This window comes from Acomys minous, assembly GCF_964271855.1.
Source record: "Acomys minous genome assembly, chromosome: 4".
Lineage (NCBI taxonomy): Eukaryota > Metazoa > Chordata > Mammalia > Rodentia > Muridae > Acomys > Acomys minous.
The window spans coordinates 114,179,988-114,197,833 of NC_140486.1; the positions used below are offsets into that span (position 1 = coordinate 114,179,988).

Here is a 17,846-nt window from a genome sequence, read left to right on the forward strand (position 1 = left end):
TACTGACACCTAGTTTTCTTTTATTGTGGTGTCTTTATTTGGCTTTGGTTTCAGGATGGTAGAGGGCTCATAAAAATAGCTTAGAAGTCTCCCCTCCTAATTATTGTTGCAATTTTATTTTACATCTTTAATTAATTAATTTTAAAATAACTTTTCCCTTTCTCTTTCACTTTTTTTCTGGAGGTCAGAGTATGACAGTCCAAGATTCTCACTTAGTTTATAGGGACCAATCCCCATAGGATCTAGACTTAACAATTAATCCATACAACGATATACACTAAGGATTTGCTCTGAGACAGAGAAGGTTGCTAATGTCTATACATGTTTACATTCACTGTCCTTAAGTAGAAGAAAGATGTTAACATGGCATCATTGGCAAATGTAACATCCGCCAGTTATGAAGCACAAATAAGATATGGCACAGAGCACCATGTATATGCAAAGAAATAAGAGCTGCTATGGAGATTCCAAAGGCCTCCTGGAGGAAGACTAGCATCTATTCCTGAGAGACAGGGATGCCATTGGAGAGTGCGTATGGGGAGTGACCAAAGCAGACTTGTGTTCAGGAAAGACCACTCACGATGGTAGGTAAGTTCTAAGTCGCCATCTCCAGTAAGTGCTGGAATCTATCGAGTGCTGTCCTTCCCTTCCATGTCCTGTCCCTGGCTAATAGTATCCCTGTAAGACTCTTTGTAACCAATGAATGTTTACCTTGCCCTGAGTTGATCCTCGGGTCACCAGGGCTTGGGCTGGGCTGTATGAACTCTTCTAGCTACATGATTGCCATCAATCTCTTGAGAGCACCTGACACCTGTTGTGACATGGTGGCATCTTGTAGATGCAATATTTCAGGAAATGAGATGGGGTCAGAGGGAGGAGTGAGGTAAGCCTGGTGTGGCCTTGATCCTGACTGGTAAGGAGGAAAAAAAGCTGGGAGGAGGTTGCAGTCACCTCCAATATATATCACCCACTGTGATATACATATATATATATTTTTTCTGTGTCTAGCCATGAACATAACGACACACGTGGAGCTGAACAGTGGCACCAAGAGCTGCCCCTATAAAGGAGAGAGGACTGTGCCAGGCCAGTGAGTTGTCTTCAGAACAGAGCTTGGAGGGACAATCTAACTGACTTCAGAGTCAAGTTCAGCACAAAATGGACCAAGAAAGGTATCTTAAGACTTTGTGTCCCTCAAGATGCCAAGACTGAACACAGTACAACTGAGCTCACGAGTCAGAGGCAGGGTGGCTTAGTGTCTCTGATAACACTGCAGGGAAGAATCTTGCAGGAAACGAAGGTGGAAAGAGGAGGGAGGCCAAAGGAATCAACTAGACCCTCTGAAGTCCAACTGGCTGCTGCAAACCACCATGGGATGGATGTGTGCGCAATTTAAGAGTTGAGCCACCCGGTTCCTTTCAGTCTGATTCTCCCACTCATAAACCCTGCTGCTCCTGTCATTCACCACAGGAGCTGATGGGGGAAGAGGGATTGGGGGCAGTTGCTGTGACCCTCTGATAGTACTCACCCTCTCTAGGGCTTGGGTGATATGAGCCTGTAATGTGTGGTCCTGGGGAGGATCTTCTCAGATGGCAGGGCTAATCCCACTTAAAGGCCATGCCACTGAGCACTGGTGGTGAACAGTGGATATCAGCAAAAGAAGGGACGCTTGACATCTTAGTCAGTGGCCTGTTGTTCTGAAGAGACACAGTGACCAAGGCAACTCTTATAAAAAAGAGCATCTAATTGGGGCTTGCTCACGGTTTCAGAGGTTTAGTTCATTTACCGTGACAGGAAAAATGGTGGCACGCAGGCAGACATGGTGCTGGAAAGGTAGCTGGGAGTTCTACATCAGCATCCACAGGCAGCAGGAGAAGAGAGAGAGAGCCACTGGGCCTGGCCTAGGCTTCTCGAACCTCAAAGCTCATGCCCAAGTGACACACTTCCTGCAACAAGGCCACACCTCCTAATTCTTCCCAAGCAGCACCGCTCCTTGAAGTCCAAGCATTGAAATATATGAGCCTATGGGGGCCATTCTTATTGAAACCACCGCATGATGAGGGGCATCCTGGGAGCAAGCAGCCACCCAGCAGGCACTGCTATCTGTGGCTGTCTATGCTCCTTAATACGCACCTTCTTCCCTTTCTTTTCCTGGGATGGCAGTTCTATCTGTCTGTTCACAACTAGCTTAAGGTTTTTCAGCTCTTGTCTCATCAACTCGTCAACCTAGGAGAAAATGCAAAATACATACATTGGCTTTTAGGTGACTTTGCAGGCCTTGTGTCTCCTTGGTGTTAAATTCTTGGCTTGCTCGTCAGTTTGGAAACAGGAAAAAGCGTAATGATTGCAGCAAGTGGCTTCTTCTCTCCTACGGGCTGATAAGTGCGGTCATACCTGAACCCTTATTTCCATCTCTAATTCCTTCCGTTTTTTCTCCTTGATCAATTCTGGGTCATAGTCCTGGGGGAAATTCCAAGATTCATCCTTATTCATCCACATGTCTGCACTCCACAAAGACAGAGAAAAGGGAAATGAAAAAAAAATACGGTCAATATCTAGGTTAATGAGAGCTGTTACTGTAATTTCAACACACATCAATCTGTCCTGTTTCTAGAACAGAAATTTGAATAAAAAAAGCTAGAACATGATGGGGATTCACAGACCTGTCATATGATATCTTAAAAGAGAGAGAGAGAGAGAGAGAGAGAAATGGAATGTGAAAACATCAAGTAAAGATGCCGTGGTGGTTGATTTAGTCAACTCAGCACTACCTAGAATCTCCTGAGAAGAAAGCCTCAACTGAGGAGCTATCTAGATCAGGAATTGTGAAATAACATTGGTGTGTGTGTGTGTGTGTGTGTGTGTGTGTGTGTGTGTGTGTGTGTGTAGGGGAGTCTGAGCTAAGAATGGCTTCAGGAAGACATAGACACAAGGTCAAGTTTCTAAAGTGTGTGTCAAGACTGCAAGCTATAGACACTAACCCAGTGGCCACAAGGTCACATATGGATAAGCAATGGCTGTCACTACGCACAAGTGAGGTGGGTCCACCTTACTTCCTAGACAAACCCTGAGGTCAGCAGATGTTAGCTGGCACAGAGCCTGGATGGATTCCGGCGCCATCACGGGTTCTCACTCACTTCCCCTATGTCCTGCCTGAGAGAGATGTGAGCTGAGGTGGATGTGATGATCTTACCACACCGGTTCCATCTTACCACACCATAGTCTCTACCACCGAGATACGTGGGCAAGCCTGTGGGGGGTTACAGAGGGGAGGCAGGTGCTTGAAAATACAGAGTGTGGACTCACAAGAAACATAAAAAAAACCCACAAAAAACCACCCCCACACATTTCAAACTGGTGCATTTTTTATAGACCCAGTTCTTCCATATGCTCTTCCCTAGGCAGGGCAGCTGCATGTGAAGTGCCTCAGTGACTGGTCCAGAGCACAGGATGGATGCCAGAGTGGAGAGAGGGGATGAATGGTACCACTGGAAGGAAGCTAGTGTGAAGGTGATAAAAAAAGTAGAGGCTGAAATTCAAGATGTATCGTCGTTGGCCTGGCAAGGGAGAGCCTGGTAAAAAGGGTACCTTGTATAGGTAGATGGTGCTTTTACAAGAGGACTTATGTTATTACATGAAAATCCCACTGTCATGTGTGGGACAGTTTCTGTAAGAAGTTTTTGGTCAACAAAGGTCCAAAGAACCCCCTGAAAAGCAACATAGGCTATGACCATCACTTTTGGTTGCCCATCATAACCATATGGTGAGCTTCCATTACTAAAGACATATAGAAATGAAGCTGAAGCTGACCAGGAAATTTCTTCTCTGCTGGCTAGCTTTCATGGTGCTATGCAGCTGCTGGAGAAGAAAAAGTCATAAATGGTCTTTCTTACTTAGAGTTGAACCTTGCAAGCTGCAAGGCAAGATGTGCCCACTGGCGTATCATTGGCGTTACTACTGTGAGACAACCAACAACTTTCTGATTGGATTTGAAATCTGCTCTACAAGGAGAAATTCATACCTAAAACTGTAAACATGATTTTAAAAAACCATGGCAATGGAAGTCACAGGTCCTAGTGGGAACCCATTACTACTGTTGTCTTGATAAATGGACATGTTGTCAAACCGCCTTCTAAATATTTACGTCTGTACCCATAGACTAGGGCTACCCTTAACCCTGGTGAGAGAAGCTTCTGTCTGAAATGGTCAGCTGCTAATGGGCAAAGTGCTAAGAATAAGTGACTGTTGAATGCTCATCTCTAAACAGGATCTCTATATCAATCTCACCAAGGTTCAGGGAACATTGTGGAAAAGGGGGAGGAAAGAATGTAAGAGCAGGAAGATGGTCATGAGAGCTATGGAATTCTGGCTTCTGGACATGGCATGACCATTACACCCACGAATCCACAGGAGCTTGTTTACCTGCAAAGATCAAGGCAGCCAGCATTTCAACCTGGGTCTGGGAGGGGCTCATTAAGCTCCTCCCCTAGCTAAGGATCTATTGGAAGTTTATGGCTGCTTGGGGGGGTGCCATTTTTCTTTAGGCTACTACTGCTGTGGTCACCCACACTCTGGCTTCCATATCATGCACATGTGGGATGGGCTCAGTAGACTATGTACTACATGAAAGAACATGAAGGTGAGAGGGGGCCATGCTGAGGGGAGTTTAGGGAGAGTGGGGGAGGGGGGCTGGGACCAATACTATGACCAAAATGTATTGTATACATATATGAAAGTTAAATAAAAATATCTTAATAATCCCATTTCCTGAAATACACATTATTCTAAAATGTAGAACAGCAGGGTTTATAGATGCCTCCCTTTTGAGACAAGGTCTCACTATGTAGTCCAAGCCTGCCTTGACCTAGAGGTCTCCTAGACTGGCTTCCTTTTCTGTGTTTAAAACAAAACAAAACAAAACAAAACCTTTGTTTTTTTCCCTGACAATAGTAAAAGGAGAGTGTGTTATAAAGTGCCATTTACTAATGATAACTACCTGACAGGTTTCCAGCTTGCAGGATTGGTAAGTTTTCAAGCACCACCAAGTTTACCTGCTATAGTCAGACATCAGAGAGCAAAGTCGCTCTGCTATTTACAGGGACCCACTTCTTAGCACTCTGCCCCCCCCCATCCCTCCTAACCCCCTTTGAGAACGAGGCTTTCAGCAATAGAAGGAGTGTGGAATATTTAACAGGGAGGGAACCACAACACGAGTATTCCTGTAACAGTCACAGTAACAGGTTCACACACTGGGGTCCCAGCCGCTAAGCTTTATAATACGGTCCTGCACAAGGAGCCATCTGATCTCCCCTTGAGAAGGTCTCAGTGGGCCGATTTTTCCATCGAAAATGTTGCTTTCTCATGACACTTCTGCACAGGGCACTTTTCAATCCCTTCAGGGAGTTCATGGGCATTTGTAAATGCAGGAAACTGCTTGAGACCCTCAGAGGGCACTTGCTGCCCTCACTCTCCTGCAGCCAGAAAGAGCTTTTTATCCCAAGACTGTGAAAAGCAGGCCAGGGTCCTTTCACAAGGAAGGGAAGGGGTGGGCGGTGCAGTGGAGAGGGGTGGAGGAGCTTAATCTCAGTGATTAAAATGCTAATGTATTGTTTGAGAGGGCAAACCTTTGATTTTAATGAAAAGGAATCTAGGATGAAGAGATCCCTACTAAATTACAGACCTGGAAGATGACGGGCTAGGCTGCCAACTAGCAGACAACTTGAGGCTTCTCCCTGCTTCCTGGATTTCATGGACACAGACTGTGCCCAATAGGTGGCAGTGGTTAAGGAGGGGTGTTGTAGGTTGCAAGCCCTGGTTTCCCATGGGAATACCAAATCTCCCCAAAATTCATCTTAGGTTTTTTTTGTTTTTTTGGTCAAGAAGAAATGTGCACATGCACTGCTTGCACTAAAAGACAGTTAAAAAAGACAGTGGAAACTGAACTCTTGTGCCATCTGCCACTGGGTCACACAGTCCGTGCATTCATTTCCCACGTTTATTCACTCATGAAGGAAGTAAATTCTGTGTTAATTATGGTGCTGCTGTGCTGATCGGTCTCAGACCAGGCCTTGCTTGCAGAGCAAGTAGGTGACAGGCCCTGCCCATTGGGACTTAGGCCCCCCCCCACCACGGGAAGCCCACACACATTCATGACTTGGCCTCTGAGCTGAGTATAAAGGGGCAAGGTGGGTTTGCTTGGGGAGGAGACTGCTACTCTGCAGAGGCCCAACGGAAGGCAATCCTGGCATGAGGCCTGAAGGGACAAGCATTGTGAGCGAGGGGAGCGGGCGGCACACAGCTGCTGTGGGGGTGTGATGGGCATGCTGGGGAAGATAAGTGTCAGGGGCTGTGGAGATGTGGCCCCGGGGCTCCTTCAGCTGGTGCATGGACTGCTCTCTCAGGTCTGCACAGTGCAAGTCCTGATTCCTTAGTACGTCCAGGCTGCAGCTTTTGAGTACCTAGTGTCATGACGGAGGGTTTCCTCATCCCCGCCTCCCGTGGCCGCCCCTCCCCCCCCCCCCACCCCGCCATCTTCCTCTGCCCTCCTTTTCCCTTCATAGTTGTGTGAAAAGGGGAGGGAAGAGTCAGGACTTCCAAGTTCTGAGGGTGAAAACGTGCTCACAGCCCTACGCACCCTGGAGTCCTTCCTGCTCAGGCTGTCTTAAATGATGGTGCTGCCAAAGTGAGGAAGAGAAGAGATGACAAGAGTGTGGCTGGCAGTGAGCGGAGACCAGGGAGGGCCCATGATGGTCATGAGGGCTCCCAGGGGAGGGCCTGGGAGAAAATGAACGTGGCATTACTTGCCTCCTCTGTGTGGAAACAGTCCTGAAGGCTGGTGGGAGACAGTGTACACACAGCACAAATAGGCTGGTGAAAAGGCCCAAAGGCAAGACTGTAATGCTAGTCATCATTCTTACACACACACACACACACACACACACACACACACACACACACACACACACCAGTGGAGCCCCAGTCAGGCCTTGCAAACTGAATTGCTGAAGGTCCTGCCTGCTCAGGCTACATCTCTGCTTTCATCCCAGCTTGGGCCCCTCCCATCTGCCCTTGCTACATGTGATGCCCTGCGGGCATGTAAATGACTAACTTCATATTTGGGTCTCCAGATCAATACTGAATGCAATATAGTGGAGACAGAGTTTGCCAGGTGAACATATGAATGTTTTTTGATGGCAACTGTTCTGCTTCATTGCATGTAAATGTTTGGATGACTTCTCAAACAGGTTCTTGTGGATATATATAACTCAATTTGCTGGGCTAAACACTTTGAATCAACATTAAATCTCTCTCGTATCTATCTATCATCTGTATGTCTGTCTGTCTGTCTATCTATCTATCTATCTATCTATCTATCTATCTATCTATCTAATCCATTGTTGTCCAGATCAGATTCAGATTGGAAAGGAAGTCCATGATTAACTGACATTTGAAAAATTTCTCCTTTACATCCTAATTACACTTCCCAGGCATTTCCACAACAGGCGTAGGGACCAGGGCCACACTAGCCAATCATCTGCTGTTATGCTTTATCCCGAGGGTACAGTGAAACGAACGAGTTGGATAACAGCCCTGGAAAATTACGATGGAGATATCAGAAAGGGCAGAGCCCATTCGCTCACACACCTGGCCAGGTTCTAGCTCCGCTAATGGAATTGAGCCACGGACTCGTCAGAACTGAGAAGATTAAGATTTATACATATGGAATTCATTTCCTTAATGTAATTCCTTTCTTCATGCCACTAAGCAAGAGTGTGGTCAGTTGAGGAGTGCAAAACTAGAGAGAGTTCTAGAATGTTCCCAGCCTGTGTGTGTCTTTTTCCTCAATTTTCTTAGTTTTATTTCTGTTGCTATGACAAATACCCTGACCAAAACAAACAAACAAACAAACAACCCAACACCCCCCACAAAAAACAAAACCAAAAAAAAAAAAAAAAAAAGAAAACCAAACAAGCAAACAACCCCCCAAAACAAAACAAGTTAGGGAATGAAGGGTTTATTCGGTTTATTCTGCTACAGTTCATCAATATAGGAAAGCCAAGGCAGGAACTCAGTTGGCCAGTCATAGCACATCACAGTCAAGAGCAGAGAGAAACAAATCACCCTGCTGCCTCCGTGCTGTCACCCAGTTAGCCATCTCTAGTCTTCTAGAGTCCAGGACTTCAAGCCAGGGAATGGTGCCACCCACAATGGCCTGGGTCTCCCCACATCAATGATCACAATCAAGAAAACCCCCTCACAGGCAGTCTCACAGGCTGCCCTCATCTAGGCGAATCTTTGAGATTCTCTTCCAAGTGATTTTGGGGGGGGGGTGGATATCAGGTTGACAATGAAAAACTGTGATGGTTATGTTATTTTAAATTAATTAATCAGCTAATTAATTAACCAACTTAACATAGGCTGGGAAGAGAAAGTCTAAGTTTACAAAAAATGCCTCCATCAGACTGGCCTGCAGCTAAGTCTATGAGAGCATTTTCTTGGTTAGTGACTAATGTGGGAGGGCCCAGCCCACTGTGGGCGGTGCCACCCGTGATTCTATAAGAAAGCAAGTTGAGCCAGCCATCAGGAGCAAGCCAGTAAGCAGTGTCCCTACATGGTCTCTGCTTCGGCTCCTGCCTCCAGGTTCCTGCCTCCAGGTTCCTGCCTTGAGTGCCTACCCTGGCACTCACAAGGCCTTTCTTTCCCAGGTTGTTTTTGTTAAACCGGACAGTAGCGACCACACCAACTTAGGCTTTTAGGAAGCATAAGGAGCTTGAGAGGAACAGGTTCTGGCTGGATTTGCACAACATAGCTCAGCCCATGCTCGAACACTTAAGACCTGCCCACTCACTGGAGCTCAGGCACAGGCAGCAGACAGGGCAGCCCCTTGTGTACCAGGCATTATCAGGGACTGACCTTTGTATAAGCAATTTTCTTCCTCCATCAACTGAAGGAAAAGACTTGGTGACATTTTCCATTCCTCGTCTTCTTCCTGTTGAGAACAGAAGAATATTCTTGTTAATTACAGGCACAGCAAATCTGTTAAGACTAAACAGCAGGGGGCACATACACTGTGGCTGACAGGACTAGAGGTCTTGTGCTGTTGACCAAGGAAGTGCCCTTGCTATTGACCTGAGCAGAGAGTGCCACAACCAGTCCTGGCTGCATGGATAGCCAGGTTACTGAGGCATCTGTAGGACAGGCACTCTCTCTGCATGGAGGCTTTCCCATAGTCCGTGGGGCTGGCTTGAGTTCTACCTTGCAAAGACTTGCTAAGTGCTGCCTGCATGCTGCACTCTCAGCTCGGGTCCTGCCTGCATCCTCTCTCAGTGTCCCCAGAGCCAGGCCTTGAGCTTCTCTTTCACCCTAGGCTTTACTGCACCTTTGCCATTGCTAGGCTTCTGTTTGTACTAGGGCTGATCCTCTCACTTGTCCCTTCCCTGAGCCAGGGGGCCAACCACCACTTTCTTCCTGGGAATGAACTGGCTTCCTCCATGGGGTTAGGATCTGGAGAACTCTGAATCCTGAGATCCCACTGTGGAGAGCCCAAACACATTGCTCTTGACTCCCATCAATTCTGTTCATCAAGATAGGAGATTGCCATATGCCACCTGCTCGGTGGATAGCTCTGCTCTGAGCCCCTAGTTAAGACTAGCTAAGAACTAGTCTTGCCGACTCTCATCTCTGTTTCAGTCATATCAATAGTTTCTGGTGACAAATGGCATGGTTATTGTTACTGTCCAAAAGGATCAAAGGAAGCACGCTTGTTGCTGAGCCCACGAAGGGTCTCGGAAGCTTCCTGCATGCTTTTTGCACCAACACAAGGAGGGCACTGTGTGTGTTAAGCTAATCTCTTCACTGGTGTGCTGTGAGTTCCCAAGACACTGGAAAACTGATAACCTGTCTTATTCTGGGTTGGTTCCAGTATTGGGCACTGTGGTGGCACCCATCCCTGAGTGTCCACACTCCTGGAGACCGCATGAGCTTTGTGCCTCCAATCCCCACTGTTGCCCCTTCTTAGTTTCATAGACAAATGGGCACCAAATCACACCTGTCCTGACTCCTGCACTTCCTGAGAGCTTACCCTTTTCTTATCTCAGTCATCTGATAGGACCTTTTCTCATGTGTAGGTATAATCTCTTGCATACTGTGTGGATTCTTCACCTGTCAATAAGCAGCTGATTGGCCTATAGCTGAGGCAGGAAACAGGAGAGAAGAGATCTAAAAGAGTGAATGCTGGGATAGAGTGACAGAGGAGGACAGACACGTGAAACCTGAGCAGAGGTAACCAGCCACGTGGCGGAACTTGGAATAGTATATATGGGATATTAGTTATGAGCAAGCCAGGGAACATACCTAGCTATATTGGCCTAGGTTTTTGTAAAAGTATTTAAGTCTTAGAGTCTTTATTTCTGGGAACAAGGGTGTGGATGAAAAACGTCAGGTTACAGAAAACTCCCTTCTACACTCATACACTAGCCAACTTGGGGCCTTCCTCTCAGTCCTTTCGAAAGGGACTCAGACACAGATGCGATCAACCTTAAGACTTCCTTCAACTGATACCCTGAGACATCTGTGCTGAAGCTCCTCATTGGCTCTGTCCCCGTAGGACAAAGACCCACCCCTGTAGCAGGCTGCAAGCAGCCCTCCCAGCCCTGGTCCCCAGGTCACTTTCTTGCTTCTGACTTTGCTGCGGCCACATGGAGGGGGATGCTGTGCTGTGTACAGTGGGATGCTCTTCCCTTGCCCCCTCCTTTCTCCCTCCTCCTTTATCTGGCAGCTAATGGTTTCTGATTTTGGACTCAGGCCCCTCAGGGTCCCTAGGAATCCCCAGCAGTCAACTTTATACCCCAGCACTGGGCACTGGCTGGATTTTGCTCATATTTACTTCCTGTCTTCCTGAGAAGACAAAAGGTTGTGAATAGTAGGGATGCCCCCTAGTCTTGGAGGGGGCATTTCTGCCTCTCATAAACACTTATTGAGTGAAAGAAGAACGTAAAGCACACATTCTCGGTCCACAGATAAATACTATGCTGCTCTTTAACTGTGGGAAGGAACGAGGCACCAACACCTGCTACAAGGATGCCCTGAGTGAGGGAGGCGGGGCACAAAGACTATGTTTCAGAGGGCTCCACTTAAGAGAAATGCTCAAACGCCATCTAGTTAGACCTCAGTCAGCCTCTGGCCCTAGATGAGTCCTGTGGTCTGCTTGGCAAAGGTGGGCTCCTCCTTTCACAGGCTTCTGTGTAGATGACCAGGATGCTCCTGGGGAGGGGGAGGGGAGGGCTAGAGAAAGAGTTCCAGGACCACAGCTTGGCAGGCGGGTAAGGAAGCCACCTGCCTGTCAGAGCCAGGAAAGAATTTGGTCCCTGAAGGACTGGGGCACAGAGCCGAGGAGCAGCTAACCTGACTGGCAGGGCTCATGTTAAAGTAAAGATCACTGGTTAAGAAGCCCAGCTAGGGCCCAGGTTAGCTCACAGTTGGCCACTGTCCTACCTGTGGGTACCGAGACACGTACGTAGGCAAGAGAGAAAAAAAAAAATCTCCAAGGGAAGTGTATGATAGTAATAGGAATGCATCTCTGGACAAATCGCAGACTATTAGGGTGCCTGTTCTCGCTGCTCTGGGCTGAGGCACCCCCGTGGCAAGGCTGCCGTCTCACACACAGCTTCCTGCTCTGTCTGAAAGCAGTGTACTGCTTTGCATGCACCAGGTGTTTAAGGCAGGGACATGGAAGCAACACTAAAGGCCTGCTTTTACTTCAACAGTACGGCTCAAGTTCTCAAGGGCAAACACCATGGTGAGACTGGTTGGGAAAACATCTAATCCTGGTGCTTTTAAGGAGAAAACACTAGACATTCCCATGACATAATGGGTGCGGCTCTCCATGCAGTAATGACATAATTGCCAGTTACACGAGCTGTCTTCTCACTGGAGGGGAGAGTGCAGCCCGGAGCTTCCGCTTTCCCCCTCAAAGCGCATTTCAAAGTGCCTTCAGCGTCATTGAGTAACTCCTCCTTTGGTTGCTGTTCTAAGCATTTTACTCATTAGGACTAGTATTGTAGGAAATTTCCTCCAGAAATCTGTGTCTCAATCCTAAGGTCATTTATTTTCCTTGAATCTTTACTTGGATGGGGTCATATAAGTGCACTGTGCACTTAGTCGCAGCCCTGCGTTTTTCTGATGGACACTTTCTGGCCATGAACCCTGCTGTTCTCAGCTCAGCCAAGTGGCTGCAGATTGTTCGGAAGAGAGAGAAGTCCAGCCCCAGGCATGCACACCCACATGTGCACGCCTGTGTATATCTTCAGAGGAGATGGATGAAGAAGCTGACTCCTGGAACTGAATCCTTAGCCTCTTCCACTCGGCCAGGCCAAGGAGAGGTCTCACTTCTTGTCCCTTGCACTTTGCATGTCCCCTGTCTCATGTTATCATTGTTGACTTTAGCAAGCTTGGTTCTGCCACCCAGTGAGGCTGCCCAGTGGTGCTTCCACTGAGGAGTGTGAGCCTCCTCCATAAGCTCCACTCTTGCATTTCTTCAGAGTTGTTCAAATGCCCCTCAGGGCCTCTTTAGTGCACCCACTGGGCACTGATGGCAGGTTGCAGGGTCTGGCTCCCCTGAAGGCATTCACAACACCCTCCCTCTGGATCTTCCTGCTGCGTCACAGCAAAAGGAAGAGACTTCCCACTGTGCTCTGCTATTTGCCTGCGTGTGTGTTGCCTGTCCATCATGCCACAATGCTAAGGACTTACAGGTTTTACCGGTTGAGTGGGTGCTGAAAGCCGCTTACTTCTAATTCTTACCTTGTTGGTTGGTGTGGCTAAACTTCACTTGCCCCACCCCCACCCTCTCCATACCCTGCCACCACTTGCGTGTGGCCAGGAGTGTTGTTTCCTCAGGGCCACTTTGGAAACAAACAAACAAACAAACAAACAAAAAACAAAACAAAACAAAAAAGCCAGAGGCACCTTGCTGACAAAAGCTACTCTCACAATCATCAACGAAAATTGAGACAGATTTGGGGCACAGCACCATATTTTTAGGTTTCATATTTCAGAGTCTATCAGCTCGGCTGCTGATTTTGTGTGGGCAAGAAAAGCCTCCTCAAACCCTGACAGGCACGAACAACTCCCAGTACCTAATCAGGGTAGAACTAATCAGGGTAGCACATGACACTCAAGTGTAAGGTGAAAGTTAGTTGCGACATGCTGACATGTATCTGTAAAACTGTATCTGTGTCATCTCTATCAAGTTAATGTGCTGTCACATGATCTTGGCCCACTCTTATCTTAAAATACAGTTTCTAACTGTCCTGGCCACGGCATCTACTACTGTGATAAAACACCGTGACCAAAAAAGTCGGGGAGCAAAGGGTTTATTGAGCTTGTGCTTTCAGATCATAGTCCATCGGTGCAGAAAGTCAGGGCAGGAACCTGGAGGCAGGAGCTGATGCAGAGGCCATGGAGGGATGCTGCTTACTGCCTTGCTCCCCATGGCTTGCTCAGGCTGCTTTCTTATAGAGCCCAGGACACCAGCTCAGGGATGGCCCCACCCACCATGGGCTGAGCCCTCCCCCACTGATCACTAATTGAGAAAATGCCCTTCAGCTGCATCTCATGGAGGCATCTCCTCAACTGAGGCTCCTTCCTCTCTGATGCCTCTAGCTCGGGTCACGTTGACACACAAAACCCGCCAGTGCACTAGCCATGATCACTGAGATGGGGAGAGGAGAAAGTGCGCCACAGTAAGTTACCCAGGACCCCGACCAAGGTTGGTGGGAGACCTGGACGCTGCCACCAAGGGATCGTCTCTCCTGCCCCCTCTGCAGTTTGAAACCCTAAAGAGTTTTGATGACAACCCGAAAGTGCACTGAAAAAGCTTTTTTTTTTTTTAAACTGAAACGGTGAGAATTCGTTAGATATTCTATACATTGTCCTTTGTGAGGTAGTTTGTACCGCGTGCCATTTCACGTTTAAGTCCCCCAATGTCATTCACATTGCTAGAGGGTTAGAATTTGATGGAGTCCAACTTGTCACTGTCAGAAGGGATCTACTCTTTCCCCCAACACACGCCACTTTCTGCATATGTGTAGTATGCACGTGCGTCTATGCTTGTTTGCATGTGTGTTTGTCTCGGGGCGTGCATGTGTGTGCTTGTGGGGCCTGAGGTTTATGTAAGAATAGCCCTAGATTACTTCTCAATCAAACCTAGAGCTCATTGATTTCACGTCTGACTGGCCAGCTCGCTCTGGGTTCCTCTGTGTCTCCTGGAGCTGGACTGACAGGTGGTCTGCCAGCCCAGCTGGCACTTATGTGGCCTCTGGGGATCTGAACTCTGGTCCTTATGCTTGGTAAGTGCTTTATGAATGAGCATCTCCCTGGCCCTGTACTCCACCTTTAAAAAATATTTATATTTTAAATTTATGCGTAAGAGTGTTTTTTTCTGTGTGTCTGTATGCATGTATGCATATCTGCCTGCCTGTCTATCTGTGTGTGTACGTATGTGCACCATTTGTGTGCATGGTACCCATGTAGGTAGAAAGATGACATCAGACCTCCTGAACCTGGAGTTACAGATGGTTGTGACACTGTGGTTGCTGGGATCGAGTCCCCTAGAAGAGCATCCTATGCTTACCCTGTTGAGCCCTTGCTCCAGCCCCTCCCTCCCTGGCCTTCTAACCAGGATGAATGATGCCCTTGAAGATGAAGACTTGGAATACTGACCTGGGATAGCATCAAACGCACAGACAACCCACCTCCACTGCCCATCCCACCCTGCAGGGGAAGTGTGATAAGGTGCTAGCTCTGTTCCCTGTGGGTAGCAAGCGGTTACCTCTGAAGGCACGGAAAGATATGTGGGGTGGTCGGCTTCGATTGTCAGTTGGACACACTCTAGCATCACCAGGGTAGAAAGTCTCAAGAAGGCCTTGTCCAGATCAGGCTGGCCTGTGGGCTCGTCTGTGGGGACTGTCGTCACTATATTAATGGATGTAGGAAGAACTAGTGTTCTGTGTGCTTTAGACAGGGGTCCTGAACTGTGTAAGAGTGAAGGAATGAAGCTGAACACAAGCAAGCAAGCCGGAGACATCTCTCCACTCTTTTTTTTTTTTTTTTTTTTTTTGAGACAGGGTTTCTCTATGTTATCTTGGCTGTCCTGGACTCGCTTTGTAGACCTTGCTGGCCTTGAACTCACAGCGATGCACCTGCCTCCGCCTCCCGAGTGCTGGGATTAAAGGCGTGCCCGCCTCTCTGCTCTTGACTATGTGTGCCAAGCTACTTCAAGCTTCTGCCACTGTGACCTCCCTTCCCCCCTCCCCCCAGGGTATTTTATCCTAGCAAGAGAAATGAAACTTGGATAGCATGTAATTAAAACAAAAGAGGAGTTGGAAAAACAAGGCAGGTCTATTATCTTTTTACCCAACTGTCTCCTGGGGTAAATGCTAGTAGATTACCCTTGGCTTGGTGATTTCTGAAGGTGCTGTTGAGGCATACCCTCAGTGTCAGTGTTGTTGTTGTTTAGTATTTATTTTATTTTATTTTTTGAGACAGGGTTTCTCTGTGTAATAGCTCTGGCTGTCCTAGAACTCACTTTGTAGACCAGGTTGGCCTTGAACTCACAGAAACCTGCCTGCCTCTGCCTCTCCGGTGTTGAGACTAAAGGTGTGCGCCACCACGCCTGGCTAAATTCAGGCTTTATAATGAATTCAAAGAGTACATTTGGGCTAACAAAGACAGAGTTATTTCACTTCACAGTGGCACCTTGATTTGCCAAGCAGCTTGCCTTGAAGAAAGACGAGTGGGATGATGTATCTTGGGGAATAATCATGTAAATTATATAAACTGACAAGTTGTCCACACTGACAGTTGTCCTGGTAGATACTTATGAAATGTAGAAGAGATTGTGACCTAATGCTGACCAACTTACAATACAATGAAGTCTGAAGCTACTGATGGTGACCTTGGCAGCCTCAAGGTTACCCCTCTGCCCGAGAGCAGAGCAAAGACAGAACAAAGAAAAAGAGAAATCAGACTTGTAAAATTCTCATACACTCTACCTTCACAAGCTTTTCTTTCACGTTGCCTTTCTTCTCCTTCTCCTTTTTGCCTTCTTTGAGCTTTTTCTCCTTTTCTTCTTTTTTCTTTTTCTTTTTGAGTTTTTCTTCCTCCTCTTGCTTGGCTAGGATATCCTCAATAACCTGTGGAAAAGATCAAAAACAAAACAAAACAAAACAAAACAAAACAAACAATCATAGCACCTCACTCACTCTGGTCAGGAGGAGGACTGTTCCCCATCCTGTGGGGTTCTGCTCTCTTAATGGAAGGCACCTGAGGAGAATGGATGGAGATCAGCCAGCTCCCTCCATATCTCCATACCCTTCAGGGGTTACATTGACACTAGACGTGGCTGTGCTTCTCTCAGCTGGTCAGTGGCAGCAGGGTATGTCACATTCAACACTCTAGTAGTCCAGTCTGAGGGCTGCTCTGCTTTCTACTGGGACTCGTGTGTGTGTGTGTGTGTGTGTGTGTGTGTGTGTGTGTGTGTGTGTGTGTGTGTGTGTGTGTGTTACGCTTGTGTGCATGCCTAGGGAAGCTAGAGCTTTTCAAGCATTTGCCCACCTCAGTAGGCTCCTACTAAGTAATGTTTTAATAGCTGGCAGAGCTGGGTATCCTCAATTATCTGTCTTCTGCCCAAAGCACAGACTGGTCACTCTCACTCTCTCTCCTCTTTGAGGATCCAGCAAATAATAATGTACTTCCGGGATTTCTTTGATCAATTACATCTCTAGACTGATGCTCGGGGCTTCTGATGCTGATCACTCTTACCCGTGGAGACCCCTCCTTCCCCGTACCTCTTTGTCTCCCCTGTAACTCTCAGCACACAATCATCATTACTGAGTTCACCTCAGGCATCCCATCTTTATGATGGTGTTGTTGCTCCAACTGGCTTTTGTGGTGTTTTTCTCTCCACTAGTGTTTGCACACACAGGCCCACTGCTCTGCGCACTAATAGTGCAAGGCTCCTGTTTCAGCCTGCATGGTTTTCAGTTCTTCGGTCATTCTCTCTGCTTTTCTGTACACAGGACACATCTGCCCTGGGTGATCTCTTGCCCGTTCCAATTTCCATGTCTTTGCCCTTTGTCTTGTCTGAGAGTGCACAGTAGTTCATATAGAACAATGTTTAGTAATGGTGGCATAACGACCCTTCCTGTGTGTCTCTACCATTAGTGGGACTCTCATGAACTTAATTAGGCATGACATTGGTTTTCAGACCAACATGGAGATATGTTGCTATGTTAAAGAAGGGTGCATATGATTCAATTTTTATTGATTTTAATTTTTTTATTGAGAATTTCATGCATGTGTTTTGATCAAATCTACCCCATACTATCTCCCTCTCCATTTTTTCTTCTTTCCTCCAACCACGATTCCCTCTCAACATCATGTGCTCTCTTGTTAAAACAACATACATACATACATACATACATACATACATACATACATAGGTACAGACAGACAAACACTGGCTCCACTTAGGGTTTCCTGGATGTGCACGGGTGGGTGTAGGACCCTCTGCTGGAGCATGGGCAGCCTTCTCAGGGGCCACATCATTGAAGAAAACTGACTCTCCCTTCCTTAACGGCCACCAAGTGCAAGTTGTTCCTTAGGTAGAGTTGTGATTTACTGAGACACTCTTCTGTCCTCACTGACATTTTGACTGGTTTGATTTGGTTCAGGTCTTGTATCTGTAGTGCTAGGTGCTTGGATTTGCTGTCATGTCTAACAAGCAATTTTTCTCTATGGACATGCATTTCCTATGGCTCTTATAATCTTTCTACCCTCTCTTCCAC

The 17,846-nt window shown here is 47.2% G+C and overlaps 1 protein-coding gene across 1 annotated transcript in view; it reads right to left on the reverse strand.

Moving 5' to 3' along the window:
* The window catches only part of DRC11 (dynein regulatory complex subunit 11), a 113,546-nt gene that overhangs the window by 43,828 nt on the left and 51,872 nt on the right, over positions 1-17,846 (reverse strand). Inside the window, exons 8-11 of the mRNA XM_084779500.1 lie at positions 16,053-16,193; positions 8,914-8,989; positions 2,395-2,501; positions 2,134-2,226 (exon numbers count right to left, since the gene is read on the reverse strand). Of these exons, the coding sequence (XP_084635626.1) occupies positions 2,134-2,226; positions 2,395-2,501; positions 8,914-8,989; positions 16,053-16,193 (417 nt within the window). The remainder of the gene's footprint in view (positions 1-2,133; positions 2,227-2,394; positions 2,502-8,913; positions 8,990-16,052; positions 16,194-17,846) is intronic.